Here is a 15298-nt window from a genome sequence, read left to right on the forward strand (position 1 = left end):
GCTACTTTTCCCGATCAGCACTGACGGACTGTCCCCCGAACAGCAGCTGCCCTTGGTGAAGTGTCAGCATGGTGCCCGGAACTGTGCTAAGTGGCATTACTGGGACGGCACAGTGGAAGCTGCGTGACTTCGCGAGGTGGGTCCTCTGTGACCCTCGCGGAGGATCAGGAAGCTGAGACACCGCAGGGTGACGTGCCGTGCCCAAGGCCACCGCGAGGAGTGTCAGAGCCCAGCATCCTGTCCTCGCCACCTCACCCCAGCCCCGCCCGCCCTGCACTGGGCTGAGAGACAGCACTGCAGGGACACGGAGGGCTGGAGGGAACTAGAATTTCAGTCTCGTCCGGACAGTTCACAGTGCTGGGAGCTGAGGGACTGTCAGGGAGGGTGAAAGGCGAGCCCCATGGTTCATTTCTTAAAACGACTTCTGTGCACTGTCAACCGTGGTCGCCAGGATCTGCCCCAGGACATCCTTGCTTTCTTCCCTTAGGTCATCTTTTTTTTTTTTTTTTTTTTTTTGTCTTTTTCTGAAGCTGGAAACGGGGAGAGACAGTCAGACAGACTCCCGCATGCACCCGACCGGGATCCACCCAGCACGCCCACCAGGGGCGATGCTCTGCCCCTCCGGGGCATCGCTCTGCCAAGACCAGAGCCACTCTAGCGCCTGGGGCAGAGGCCAAGGAGCCATCCCCAGCGCCCGGGCCATCTCTGCTCCAATGGAACCTTGGCTGCGGGAGGGGAAGAGAGAGACAGAGAGGAAGGAGGGGGTGGGGGTGGAGAAGCAAATGGGCGCTTCTCCTATGTGCCCTGGCCGGGAATCGAACCCGGGTCCCCCGCACGCCAGGCCAACGCTCTACTGCTGAGCCAACCGGCCAGGGCCCTTAGGTCATCTTGAAATGTCCATCGCTAGGGCATCTTAGCCTCTGTTCATCATCCAGTATTTGATGACTTGCTCATAGCATGTTGGCAGCAATGGCATGTATAAATATATTGCCTGTCATGGAACTCAGGACGCACCAAAGTCTACTACCTGACCTCCCTTTCCGCTCTGTCCCCGGACAACAAAGAGACCAAGTGCTTACTTTTATGTACTTATGTATAATAAATGACCCTGTCATTATAAAGGTTATCTTTTTTTTTTTTTTTTTTTTTTTTTGTATTTTTCTGAAGTGAGAAGCAGGGAGGCAGACAGACACCTGCATGCGCCTGACCAGGATCCACCCGGCACGCCCATCGGGGGCGATGCTCTGCCCATCTGGGGTGTTGCTCCATTGCAATGGAGCCATTCTAGTGCCTGAGGCGGAGGCCATGGAGCCATCCCCAGCGCCCGGGCCAACTTTGCTCCAATGGAGCCTTGGCTGTGGGAGGGGAAGAGAGAGACAGAGAGGAAGGAGAGGGGGAAAGGTGGAGAAGCAGATGGGCGCTTCTCCTATGTGCTCTGGCCGGGAATTGAACCCAGGTCCCCCGCACGCCAGGCCGACGCTCTACCGCTGAGCCAACCGGCCAGGGCTGCGGTTATCATTTTTAACGAGTACAATAAAATCACTAATAGGGACATGTTATTTAGATCTACTCTAAGTAAATATTTACTTTCAAATATAACTAAGCATTCATTCTAAACATAACTTTGAATTAAAATCTCTTTAACGCCTTAGACTTGAAAATATTTAAGTCTACTGAAGTAAACGTGCGTGTATTATCTCATGACGCAGTAATTGAGCGTGAAAAGCTCTCGGGCCGGAGCCCTGGCTATCGAGCAGGCTGACTCTTTCCCGGGGTGATGTCAGCCCCTCCCCCGAGACCCTCGGCCACCCACTGGGTGGGACAAGGGCTGTGGCATCTGTGAGGCAGAGAGAGGGGGGCCCGCTGATGATCTGCAATGCCCAGGACAGCCCCCAATGCCAACAGTGCCAACCGCGGCTGAGAACGCGGGGCTGGAGGGACCCAAAGCCCAGGGCCGGAGTCACCAGGAAGACAGGACGTCGGCCTGCCCAGCAGACGCTGGAACCACTGCGGAGAAGCCGTCAATGGCTGAGAGAGGGAGAGAAAATCAGAGCACGGCAGGGAGAGAACAGGAACTCCTCCTATAAACACCCTGAAGTCTCTACTGGGCCTACCGGATGTATCAGGAGAGTCCCCGCTGACGGACAGGGCCTCGCTAACACACATCGTGGGGAGGGACCTTGGGATGGCCTGCAGGTCCCACCTTCCTGTCCTGAGCACCTGTGTGGTGCGCAACCCACTCAGCCCTCCACGGTGGATCTCCACGTGGGCACTCTTCCCACCCACGCTGCGGGGCAGCCTTCCACGCTGCTCTCAGTAAACCTGCGGGGACCACGAGTGAACCCATAGCGCAGGCGCACAGAAGACTCATGAGGAGATCAGAGAAGAGGCGGCTGGAAACGAGGAAGGCGTTTGTGAGCGTTATCTTAGAAGGACACGGTGCTGAGCATGGGCACTCTCTGACAGGAACCCAGACAAACACTGCCACAGACAGACACCAGGAGAGACTTAAAAAGCAGGTGTCTTTTAACTCGTGGGGGAATCAGCTGTAACTGGGGAGGGGTCGAGCTGTGCCTACCGTGGACTCCTACAGGGAAAAGTTCAGTAGAGGATTAACTTTAGAATTCTGCTTCCACTGGCCTGGGATTTTTTTTTTTTTTTTTTTTTTTACCGAGATAGAGTCAGTCAGAGAGAGGGATAGACAGGGACAGACAGACAGGAACAGAGAGATGAGAAGCATCAATCATCAGTTTTTCATTGTGACACCTTAGTTGTTCATTGATTGCTTTCTCATATGTGCCTTGACCGCAGGCCTTCAGTAGACAGAGTAACCCCTTGCTTGAGCCAGCGACCTTGGGTCCAAGCTGGTGAGCTTTGCTCAAGCCAGATAAGCCTGTGCTCAAGCTGGCGACCTTAGGGTCTCGAACCTGGGTCCTCTGCATCCCAGTCCGATGCTCTATCCACTGCACCACCGCCTGGTCAGGCTGGCCTGGAATTTTTGAGTGATGAGGTACCCCTTTGAAAGCCACAGACCAAATGTCCGAGCTGAAGCTTATCAAAGTCTACCTTCCTGATGACCAATTAGTAAAGTGGTGAGTGTCAGATAAGGGAAAAGAGAAAACTGACTCAAGGAATCACAGGATAAATTTAAATGAACCATAGTAAAGAATTTGTGCTGGAGAAAAATTACTAAATATCAAAATTAGTCTTGGACAAGATTATAGATACTTCCAGAAATACCATAGAACCTACTTATTCTCCAATAAGGTATTCAAATGTGAAATAAAGATCTATCTGCTTGAGGGGGTTTTGGAAAAAGGAGGAAAAAAAAGTAAGCTAGAGACAGTAGGATGAATACTCGTCTCTTTGAAATTATTTGGTGAACAAAACAGAATGTTCAAGGTGTTAATTCTCCTGCCTGTGCCCGGTTTGACAGAGATGGAACGGACAACAGTGACTAATGTGTCACCTTAATCTCCCCACAATCACGTGTCTTCTCCAACTGTCTGTCACAAGGTGTGAAATTATGCTATGAAAGCTGTACTGGTATGTGATTTGTAATTTCCTAGGGTTTAAATGTAATAATGATCTCAGAGTCACGGCACATAACTGTGAACAATCCTAATTCCTGATGTCAATGAAAATTCTTTATGACGGTTACCTAGGAGGGATTGAAAGAGGGCACAAAAGCACTTTTTGAAAAGCTTTGATTTGGCGGACACTGAAATTAGTATGCTCAAAATCTGTGAGTTGTAAAGGACTCTGTGTGTGCACGTGTGTATGTTTAAAGGTGTGTGTATAAAACCAACTACACATGTAACTGAACAGCTGCGCACCTGGTCTGGTATTGTCTTTGATCCACTTTATCAGTTCTTCCTGAGGCAAATTGTTAAACTCGGCCATTATGCTCCACTGACTGTGGAGGTTGGCACAGCCTTGCAGTGACATGACCGTGAGAACGCCAAAGATGACGTTCTCAAAACGAACTCTGCAAAAGAGCCAGCCAAAGAGCTGACATAAAGAAACCATTTATTTATCATTCTTACGTGAAGAGGGTCAGTAATAAATGCTCCCCTTGCTACTTCACCCAAGAGGGACAGCCATTTGATATTATCATGTAGCAGGGGTCCCCAAACCTTTTACACAGAGGGCCAGTTCACTGTCCCTCAGACCATTGGAGGGCCGGACTATAAAAAAAACTATGAACAAATCCCTATGCACACTGCACATATCTTATTTTAAAGTAAAAAAACAAAACGGGAACAAATACAATATTTAAAATAAAGAACAAGTAAATTTAAATCAACAAACTGACCAATATTTCGATGGGAACTATGCTCCTCTCACTGACCACCAATGAAAGAGGTACCCTTCCAGAAGTGCGGCAGGGGCCGGATAAATGGCCTAAGGGGGCCACATGTGGCCCGCGGGCTGTAGTTTGGGGACCCCTGACGTATAGTAACATACAGAACTCTCATCAGCTATGGTTTGAAAACCGCCAATATTCTGGAATGACAGGGTCCAGTATAAAACTGCAGCTTTCCTGCCTCTCGAAAAAACTAAGGAAGGAACACCCGATCCTTCCAGTACTGATCACCTCCAGGGATTACGACGAGCAAATCAGTTTTGAAACATTCCAGAAATAAATGCTGTAACACTGGCAGCTTTTTATGGACATCTGGGATAACGAGGGAAACCCCCTGGTACAGGCAAGTCTATTCCTCTCAGAAAATATGCATCCCGACAGTCTCAGACAGGACTCACATGATCAAAACTAAATAAGGTGCTTCTAGAAGAACCTTAGTCCCCAAATCCTAGCTACTCTGTCCAGCTCTTCTGCATAGTGGCTGCAGTGGTGGGACCCCGGAGGGGACAGCTTTTCCCAGGGACCCTCCGAGCCCGGCAGGAAAGCACCGCGGCACCCGCACTGCAGACACTGGGCGTCAGACCTCCTGAGGGCAGCTGTGATGAGTCAGGAATCTCTCGCACAGACCTGAGCTCCCAAAACTGTTTGTGGACAGGCTACCACTAACAGAGGGGAGAGATGTGCCTCGTGGCCGTCTCAGCCATCTCAGCTCAACTCTAGGGGTGATCTTCACAGCTCCTGGAAGTTGCTTCTCCTCCTCTATAGTGACCCGCGAGCTGACATTCTCACTCTTTTAAGACAGTCCCAGTGTTGTCACGCGGTCATACGAGAATGAATGCCTCACCTGTCGAGAGCATATGAGGGACGCCATCACACACATGTGCGGAGTCAGAAACAGCTTCAGCCTCATAATTAAAACGGCGAGAGCAGTAAATGCGAACAGCTGCAAGGTGTGATAAATGAGCTATAAACACAAAACAGAATGACAGTTTCACTTTACAGATTATTGAATAAACACAAAGCATGAACTCCTGTTATTCATTACGACAAAGATCTTGTATAACTTCGTAATAAGGAGCCTATTGATATTCTTTTAGTGAACAAAGATTAATTGAACACCTACTGCGTGCCAGGTACTGTTCTGGGTGCTTCCGGCTCAACGGTGAATAGAACAACAGTGAGCATTTGCTGCCTTGGCGAGGTTCACATGTTAGTGTATTTGGTAAGGACAGACAGAAAACAGAGCAAAAATCAGTCCATTTCGTGGTCTCTCAGGAAGTGGTGAGTGTGGCGGAAGAGATCGGGGAGTGAGGGACAGAGACCGGGAGTGCACAGGGTGTGCGAGGCCACAGTGGAGTGGCTGCGAGGGGAGTGGGGTCACCAGGCTGGGCCTCGGGGAAAAGGCCGTGTCTGAGCAAGGACTCGTACCGGGTGAGGGAGGGAGCCGCGGAGACAGAAAACCACGCAAAGCTGCACAAACTGCATCATTCAGACGGCAGCAGACGTAGGACCAAACAGAAACTAGGTTATTTTCAAAGCAGTGGAATTACATAGATATTTTTACTAATTAGCAGGATACCCCATTCTGATTTAGATGGAGTTCCACTCAGCAGAGGTTTCAAACATAACAGATGTAATTTGTTAAAAGATGAACCAAGTCCTCACTAGAAAAAGGGACAAAGAATGCCACCAGAAGTAAGGGGCAACTAAACAGTCATGTTTTAACATTTAGAAAAATTAAATGTTACAGATAATAAGGTGTTTTTATCTATAAAATAGACAAATTAATTCTGAGTGTTTGAGAGTATGTCATGAACACAGTGAAATGACAAACTGGTACATTTCTGTAATTTAGCATAATTCATCAAGACTCTAGAAAAAAGCCAAACCTTCACTTAAATTTCCATTCTAGACATTAAGCTAAAGGGAATAATCAAAACATAAAAATGCTTCTGCAAAGATGATCACAAAAGTGACTTTTTTAGCAGCAAAAATAGAAAACAACCTGGCCCCGGCCGGTGTTTCAGTGCATAGAGCGTCGGCCTGGCATGGGGATGTTTCAGGTTTGATTTCCGGTCGGGGCACACAGGAGGAGAGACCATCTGCTTCTCTCCCTCATCCCTTGCCCCCGTCCCTCCTCCTTCTCCTCCTGCAGCCAGTGGTTCAGTTGGTTCAAGCACGGCCCCATGTGCGGAGGACAGCTCTGTTGGTCCAAGCATGTCAGCCTGAGGTGCTAAAAATAGCTCAGTACTCGAGCACTGGCCCCAGATAGGGTTGTTGGGTGCATTACTAAATCCCCTCCTTTCACCTAAAAAGAAACAACCTAAGTGATTAATGAAGAGGAATAAGTAATTAAATTACTGCATTTCCACATACATATAGCCATTAAAAGATTACACATTGGAGGGCTGCCGAATGGCATGGAAAAGTTTTCAGAGTATAAATCTCTGTACACGGAGAATGACGCGGGCTCTATGAAAACAGTGTGTGTACACATACATGCACAGACACACATGCATGGAGGGGGTGGGCCTGTAAGAACATAGGCCTAAAAAGTTAACAAAGGTTTCTTTTGGATGGTTATTTTTCTTCATTTTTCCAAAATTTTTAAACGTATCATTTTTATACAAAGAAATATATGATTTTTATGTAAAACAGGATGGCAAAACTGTATCCAGAGCTATGTTTAAAAATAAAATTACTTAATTTTTTCCTAATTGTTGAACCCAAAACTGGAATGTGAAACATTTATTTCAAAATCAATCCTTCACTTTTTCTTCAGTAAGATTCATGTTTGGGCAAAACTGGGCATGTTGTGAAGGGAACGGGAAAGGCAGAGAATGAAGGAATGCTATGTTTCTAAAAAGAGTAGGTTGTAAATACTGTGTGATAAACCGTAAAGTACGAATGTGCACTGCACTGATCGGTAAAACTGAGCATTCTGACATGGTCGATTTACACAGGTGCGGTCACACCGGGTGGCGGCATTGTGACTGGCCAGCAGCGTGGACTCTGGACTGCACAGCTGGGCTCATCATCCTGGGTCCACAGGCCAGTCACTCACCCTCTCTACGCCACCATGTTTTTCATCTGTGATACAGCAATAACAGTACTTAACCTCAGTGCGCTGTGCGGGGTAGAAGTTATGAATATCTTTAAGTCAGGACGTGCTAAGTGCTGAGTGATGCTGAGAGCCCAGGAAACGGACTGCCTGGGTTCAAGTTCAAGTGTCACTAAGTCCGCTGAGAGCCCTGGGTCAGCGCCACTCCCGTGCTGTCCTGCACGGCAGCCCAGGAGGCCACGTGTGGAAACGGCCGAGGGCAGGTGGAAGGGGGCTGGGTCTCTCGTTCCTGCCCCTCAGGAGCTCCTGCCTGTCACCTCACGTGAGCCAAGACTGACACTACTGCTAAGTCATGTTAACGTTCATCTCCGTAACAGGCAGTCTCACCTAATGAGCGTCATTTTCTTATTTGCACAATAAGATTATGAAAATTAAACAGCACAGTACATAGCACAGAGTAACTATTCAAAAAATCTTATCATTAAGTTAGTCCTACCAAGTTCAAATTCAGTTGCCCTGTCTGGTAAACTGGCCCCTTCCTTTAAGACTCAGAGTTCTCAGGAAATCACACATGCAGCCCATTTTAGTACCATAAGAAACACTGCCCTGTTTCACACCTCGACTGAAAACTTACAAATACCGGAGGACAGGAACACCTACACTGCCTCATGTGCCCTGTGACACTGCTGAGGCTTGTGAGCTGACCGAGCACCACATCTGTGTGGAGCAGGAGCCGGCCACCTGTCACAGGGCCACGGGCGCTGGTCCTGATGACTGATTAGCTTAGCAGGAGAGAAATTAACACCCGTTCTTGCTGAACGAACATAAGAACTAGTGAGTGAAGGTATGTTAGTTTAATTATGCTCCGTGGTCATACGTCAGTCTTCCAGCTTTCCAAGCCTTAGTACTGCTCACAACGGAGCGGATTAAACTGTGGGGAGGACCAGCAGAAATGTGTCACGGGGCGGAGCCGCTCAAGCCAAGCCGGGGCTGTCGGCGGCAAGGCAAGGCTAACCCTCTGTGAATCGGCCTCGAACTCGAATGTAACCCACAGTCCACCAGAGAGCAAAATGAAGGCTTTACCTCACCGTGTTCAAGGAGCTGTTTTCTGGAATAAAACAAAAACATTCTCTGCTTACTAAGTGTCCGTTATACTCTGACCACATAAAAAAATAAACTTCATTTCTTCTTAGGTCTTAAAACTTTGATTCTCTCTAAACTACTTAGCAGCACAGAGAAAAATAAAAATATTAGATCCTATTATTGAAAATAACAGCAATTTAAAAGGCATGATTTATAGTCATCCTACTCAAGGTGTCTCACAAAGCCATTCTTTCTTAAGATAAAAGAGGTTTTACTAACTGATAGGGAGGGCAGCTGGGAGAGGATAAGTGAATAAAAGGAATGTCTGTTGCTTAGTCAGCCATGTACGATATACACAGTATTTAATAAGCATTGCGGGACTTCTGAATTGTACACATTGTCCACAATTACAAATACCACGAGCATCCTTGTACATAAAACTGTGTACGTCTGAGTATTTCCTTAGGATAAATCTCTGAAAAAAAAAAAAAGTCACTGGGTAAAGCCTATAAGTATTTTTAGTTCCAGAAAAGTAGTCTAAAAATTTTACTAAATATAATATTTATGGCTAAAAATTGACTAAGTTTTTATGGCAGTCGTAATTACTATGATCCTGCAGTGGCCCCAGAATGAGGGGCACTGACACTGGTTTTGCCCTCACAGAGTGTCTACTAGACTCATACAAGAGTAGAAGTCTATTTTTGTGTTGTTAAAAATACTAGGTATTTTAGTTTCATAACAAAGCTTGACCGGATGTGGAGGCCTTCCAATGTGTACTTTGGGGTTGGAAAGTTTAGTAAAAAAGTAAGAAATTCAAGGGCACAGACAGATCCAGAGATTAGAAAAGAAATGGGTCATTGGGGGAAGGCCTCTCCAGATAGTAGTGAAATCACCATATTACGTTGTCTCCGCTGCCTCTCCTTCTTGACTTCCGGATACACTGTTCCCTATACTGTTTTTTGTACGTGTGCACATGCACACACACAGCCATTGCTTTCAGGTGTTTAATCACTAAGGAAGACCTCCTTACTGTGAGCTAAGTATTCCCACCCACCGTCCTGCTCAGGTGGGCCCCCCTCCCACAGCACCCCTTAAATGTGTGGAGGCGGCGTCTATGCACGCCTCAAGCTCCTCTTCTCTAGTCACTACCCCAGGCTCCTCCCCCAGGGAACAGTTCCCCGGGCTCTCTCTCGAGCTCTCTCTTTAGAATGTCAAGAGCTCCGTCTGAACAGAGCAAAGTGGAGCGGGTCCATCAGCTCCCCTGGTTTGCAAACGATTTCAACAAATAAGATTCTACCATTTCAAAGACTGCATCCATAAAATTCTAATTAGCATTTCTGGCAACCAGATACAACTAATTACTGAAAGTATAAACATAGGGTGTGGGGGGTTCATGAAAACACTGTGCTATCATCACAATTGTTCTGTAAATCTAAAAAAATCCTAAAGATACTGTTTCCTTAAAAATAACAAATCTACTGACATAGCTACGTGTATACAAGGCAATTAGAGTTCAGATTTTCCTCTGAAGGAAGTTTTCTTCACCAATTTATTTTCATGTCAGATTTTTCTTGCATGTGTTTATGCTGTAAATCTAGTGACTTGACAAAAATCACAAAGAAATGTGATGGAATAGTTTTAACAATGAAAGAGAAAGAACTATTTCATAAATATTCAGAAAAACAAATAATTATGTTTTCTACAAAATTTAAAAAAAATAATTGCCCAAATGAAACTTCCGCAAACTTCTGTTCGTTGACTTTAAATTCTCGTCATATATTAAAATTAAACTAAATCAATTTAAATTTTGAGTTAGTTTTAAAATATAAATAACTCCAAAACAGGCCCAAATATATAGAAGAGACCCATGAGACTAATACATGCAGTCTTTTCTTTTTTTTTTTAGAAAACAAATTTGGCTCATATCTCCTTTCTTAGTCATAATGCTGAAGTTTAATGTCCACTCCTCTGAAAAACTGATGTGACAATAAGTTATTTAATAACTGACTATAGTATGATTTAGAGACAGCTACGATATAGTTACCTTAGATAAGTGTTTGTAGATAAGGCACATAAAACATCACGGAAAGCCTGTGAACAGAATCAAATCAATGAAATTTCTTCTAAGAAATTATGCAACATTTAAAATGCCCTGATTCATTACTAGAAACACACACCAGCGGAAAGCAGTATTTTATTGCTAAAGCGCGTCCTCAGGAACACTGTGGTCCCTGCTTTGCAACAGGCACATAATATCTTGAAGTTTTTAACTCCCTCCCAATGGTTTCCATGGAAGCAGCAGTGGCTGCGGGGCTGGCATGGCTGTGTGTGGTTAATTCCTGCATTATCAGCCCCTCCACGTGGAGCCTGGGCGGAACAGCACAGTGTTCCCCGCTGCACTAGAAACCGCTGGTGGAAAAACCCCGCCCCTTCGGGGAGGTAGGGCGGGGGTGGGGGTGGAGAGCAGCAATCCTGCGCGGATTTCACCCATCCTTCTCATCACCTCTGCGCTGGCGCAGGGGCGAGACCACAGACATGCGGAGGAGATGCCTGTCTCTCTCATAAATCATTCACATTCTGTGCGAAAACAAAGGAATGGGAAACATGGGGCCTGGGACTGCAGAGAAGAGCAATTTGATTCTAAATACCGAAAACTAATCTCAACAGACCACACACGGTACGGGATGGGGTAGGAAATCACGTTATTGCTATCGGCCCAAAAGTATAAAATAAACATATACTGACTTAAGGCAAGGCAACTTGTAAACCATATAAAGATGCTTCAAAATCGATAAAAACTAAGGACCCGCTGTCTTTAGCCAGACTTTCAGATAAACCACTGAGACCATGAAAACCTTCCAGTGTAGTTTAAACATTATTTCTTCTATAGTGAGAACATGTTCTTTTGTTGTGAAAACAATGAACACATAGAAATGTTTTATGACCTAAAATAAAAAATAATAAAATAGCTATCAAATTTCTCCTGTGCATGTCTCAAAATGGATCAAGATTTCTTTGAACATGCTTTATTTTTGAAAGATACCAAAGCCATCCTTGCACTTTACTTTCCCGGTATCCATGCTGATTATGATTCTGTAATCATTTGTGTGGTGGTATAATGTCCCCGGTGGGGGGCTGGCAGGGGCCTCCAAACTTTTTACACAGAGGGCCAGTTCACTGTCCCTCAGACGGCTGGAGGGCCGCCATATACAGCGCTCCTCTCACTGACCACCAATGAAAGAGGTGCCCCTTCCGGAAGTGCAGCAGGGGGCCGGATAAATGGCCTCAGGGGGCCGCATGCGGCGGTGGGGCCGTAGTTTGGGGACGTCTGTAAGGCCTGGGCCTTTTTGTCCCAGTGTACCTATGATGTTAACATAGTTCTTACCACATGGTGGGTAATTGATACATTTCTCTTGAGAGAATATATAAGAATACTTTTTCTAATGTAGCTTTCTAAAAAAAAAAATCATATAACACTAAAGATTTTAATTAAAAAAATTTTAGAGAGGGGAAGAGTTCATCTTAAAAATAAGACAGAATTCTAAACTATTATCATTAATCTATTATTATTATATGTCCTTATCTTGAACCCAAAGTGATACACTTTTTAAAAATACCTTTTTAAAGATGAAGTAAGTAATCAACATAACAAGTGGAAGCAAAAATGTCTTAGTGTATCTCCACGGAGTCTGAAATAAAACAAATTATTCAAAATAGACATTTATTAAATTTTACATTCAATGAGGAAAAATCCATGTCAGAGTGTCACAGTGAAATTTCTTAAAGGTAGAGAACTACCATTGTTATTAACAGAATATACATTTATCAACTTTCATATTTTAATATAAGAATCAACATTAAAAAGAGTTATACAAATTTATCAAAATTTTTAATGATAAAAGTATTAAGCCAAAAGTTAATTATGTCTATTCTATGTCTACTTAATTTTTTCTTTCTTTTGGGTTTATCCTACATTATTATTTTTGGGGCTGCAAGGTTCCATTATTTTTCATTTGTGAAACTAGAACTAAGGAGGAGGAAAGCTGTAAGTAGGAATAACTACTTAGGTAATAGCAGCTAACTAATTTTCATGACCTGTTGTGATAGGGAGTGGTTTACCATGTGACTACATGATCTATTTCTTGAAGGCAGGAACTAAGGTGCCTTCTCCTGTGTAGTCCAACAACAAACTGCCTCACGGGTAATTAGCGGCCAACAACAGTTTTTGAGTGAATGTATGACTGGTTGGATAGATAAGAGAATAATGTATGATCACTAGTATATCTTTTCTGGCAGCATCTTATTTAAATTTTTTTTATAATATTTGGGGTATTAAATGAAATAATACTGAATTTTTTAAAAACCTAAAGAATTTGGGCCCTGGCTTGGTTGGCTCGGTGGTAGAGTGTCGGCCTGGTGTGCAGGGGTCCCAGGTTCGGTTCCCGGCCAGGGCACACAGGAGAGGCGCCCATCTGCTTCTCCACCCCTCCCCCTCTCCTTCCTCTCTGTCTCTCTCTTCCCCTCCCGCAGCCAGCGAGGCTCCATTGGAGCAAAGATGGCCCGGGCGCTGGGGATGGCTCCTTGGCCTCTGCCCCAGGCACTGGAGTGGCTCTGGTCGCGACAGAGCGATGCCCCGGAGGGGCAGAGCATCGCCCCCTGGTGGGCAGAGCGTGGCCCCCTGGTGGGCGTGCCCGGTGGATCCTAGTCGGGCGCATGCGGGAGTCTGTCTGGCTGTCTCTCCCCGTTTCCAGCTTCAGAGAAATACAAAGGAAAAAAAAAAACAAAACCTAAAGAATTTGGATTTAGTCTTCCTGAGTGGTCCTATACCTCCAACAGACCAAGATTATTAAAAGTAAGTGAACTGTCATAACCGTAATTCACTGTGGATCATAAAATACCTTAAGTGCTCTCCCTGGATTATCTCACCCAACCATCCTCAATAACGCTTTAAGACAGGAGCTGCTGTTTACTGCTTTTATACATAACGGGTTGAGGAAGGCCACATGATCAACAAACATTACAGTTAAAAAATGATAGGGTAAGTTGATGTTTCCGAATAAAAACTTTTGAGTTTCATATTCAAGAGAAAAGAGCAAAAAAACATCATACCTGTAGAGAAGGAAAAATAAAGAAAACATACCGCTTTTTCCATAAAGTCAAATTCAGGAACACAGGTGTAAATTAAGGTATCGAAATCGGTGTACCTTAAGATTCTCGCGGCTATAAGGTCACTCAGGCGAATCTGGAAAAGAGAGCAGAGCAGATCACAATTACACGGGTTCTCCCAGTCAGTAACAACTGACTTGATATGGTCTAATAAAATCTCCAGAGCCCATGCAGCCAAGGTACTTGGATGCCTGCCCCTCAAAGGAAAATACAATCAGTCAGACACACTGTATGCTGAATTATGAAGAAATAAAAAAAAGAGAACTATTGAGAGAAATGAAAAGCTGAAAGAGGTCAGAAAAAAATAAGCAGAGATGATAATGTAAAGAGTAAGCTAAAAATCAATATTTGCTGGGCAGAAACCACCAGGCAGTTAATCATGAGATTTTATAATCATATCATTTATCAAGAAAAAAACAATTTCATGTGAAGCCCTTTTACCACACATTGTAAATCATGAACAAATTTTCTATGCGTTGTCATTTTCACAAAGCCTCATACATTGATTACAATTTTGGGTACTTCTTAATTTTTTAGACATGCATTAAATTTTTCAGACAGCCACTAAATGTGAGAGCGCTGTCCTTCATGGGAATTCCAACAACTCTACATACTACTTAGTTCCTTGATCCCCAAGGCCTTTCCAATAGACACTACCAAACAAGGCCAACGTGGAGCTCATGATTCCACTGATTATCTGTTACCTGCCATCAGAGAGATGATTCTTTTTCCACTGCATTCTCGGGCCAGGAGAAAAGAAAAATATCTGGCATATAAAATCTTAATTCATAATATTTTATAGAAACAGAAATTATTTTATATTAAGTTTCTATGATTATCTATGATTTTTTTATTCATGGTTCCCATTATCTACCAATACAGGGATAATTTAAAGTTTCCTTTATTTTGTTAATTTAGAGTATGCCTGGTGACTAATAATAACAAAATTTTATTTATTCTTTTTTAATTCAGTGAAAGGAGGGAAGGCAGAGACAGATTCCAACATGCACCCCAACTGGGTTCCACCTGGCAAGCCTACTAGGGGGTGATGCTCTACCTATCTGGGGCTCTAGCTTAGCAACTGAGCTGTTTTTAGCACCTGAGGCAGAGGCCATGAAGTTATCCTCAGTGCCCGGGGCCAACTCGCTCCAATCAAGCCATGGCTGCAGGAGGAGAGGAACAGAGAGAGGCAGAGGAGTGAGAGGGGGAAGGGTGGAGAAGCAGATGGGTGCTTCTCCTCTGTGCCCTGACCGGGAATCAAACCTGGGACATCTACATGCTGGGCCAATGCTCTACCACTAAGCCAACCAGCCAGGGCTAAAAATAAAGCTTTAGCTTCAAGCCTTTCTCACTGCTATGACACAGAGGAAGTCACTTAAGAGTACCAAGGATGTATGTATGTGTGTGTACGTGTGCATGTGTGTACATGTGCGAGTGTATGTGTATAAAATTTATGAAGGGTTGGATGACAGTGTGGAGCAAGGCAAGAAAGAAAACTACAGACCAACTTAATAGGTAAGTAAATAATTTAGAAGACCTAAATAAAGTGTATCATAAAATATATATACTCCTTATGGCATAAAAAGTTAAGAACAATAAAAGGGAAAAGAAAAAGGAAAATG

At 44.5% G+C, this 15298-nt stretch overlaps 1 protein-coding gene across 1 annotated transcript in view; it reads right to left on the bottom strand.

Moving 5' to 3' along the window:
• The window catches only part of DPY19L2 (dpy-19 like 2), a 49319-nt gene that overhangs the window by 5382 nt on the left and 28639 nt on the right, over window positions 1-15298 (bottom strand). The window contains exons 14-19 of the mRNA XM_066239761.1: window positions 13651-13752; window positions 12128-12199; window positions 10555-10601; window positions 8511-8535; window positions 5211-5330; window positions 3837-4011 (exon numbers count right to left, since the gene is read on the bottom strand). Of these exons, the coding sequence (XP_066095858.1) occupies window positions 3837-4011; window positions 5211-5330; window positions 8511-8535; window positions 10555-10601; window positions 12128-12199; window positions 13651-13752 (541 nt within the window). The remainder of the gene's footprint in view (window positions 1-3836; window positions 4012-5210; window positions 5331-8510; window positions 8536-10554; window positions 10602-12127; window positions 12200-13650; window positions 13753-15298) is intronic.

Source organism: Saccopteryx bilineata, chromosome 7 (assembly GCF_036850765.1).
Source record: "Saccopteryx bilineata isolate mSacBil1 chromosome 7, mSacBil1_pri_phased_curated, whole genome shotgun sequence".
Classification (NCBI taxonomy): domain Eukaryota; kingdom Metazoa; phylum Chordata; class Mammalia; order Chiroptera; family Emballonuridae; genus Saccopteryx; species Saccopteryx bilineata.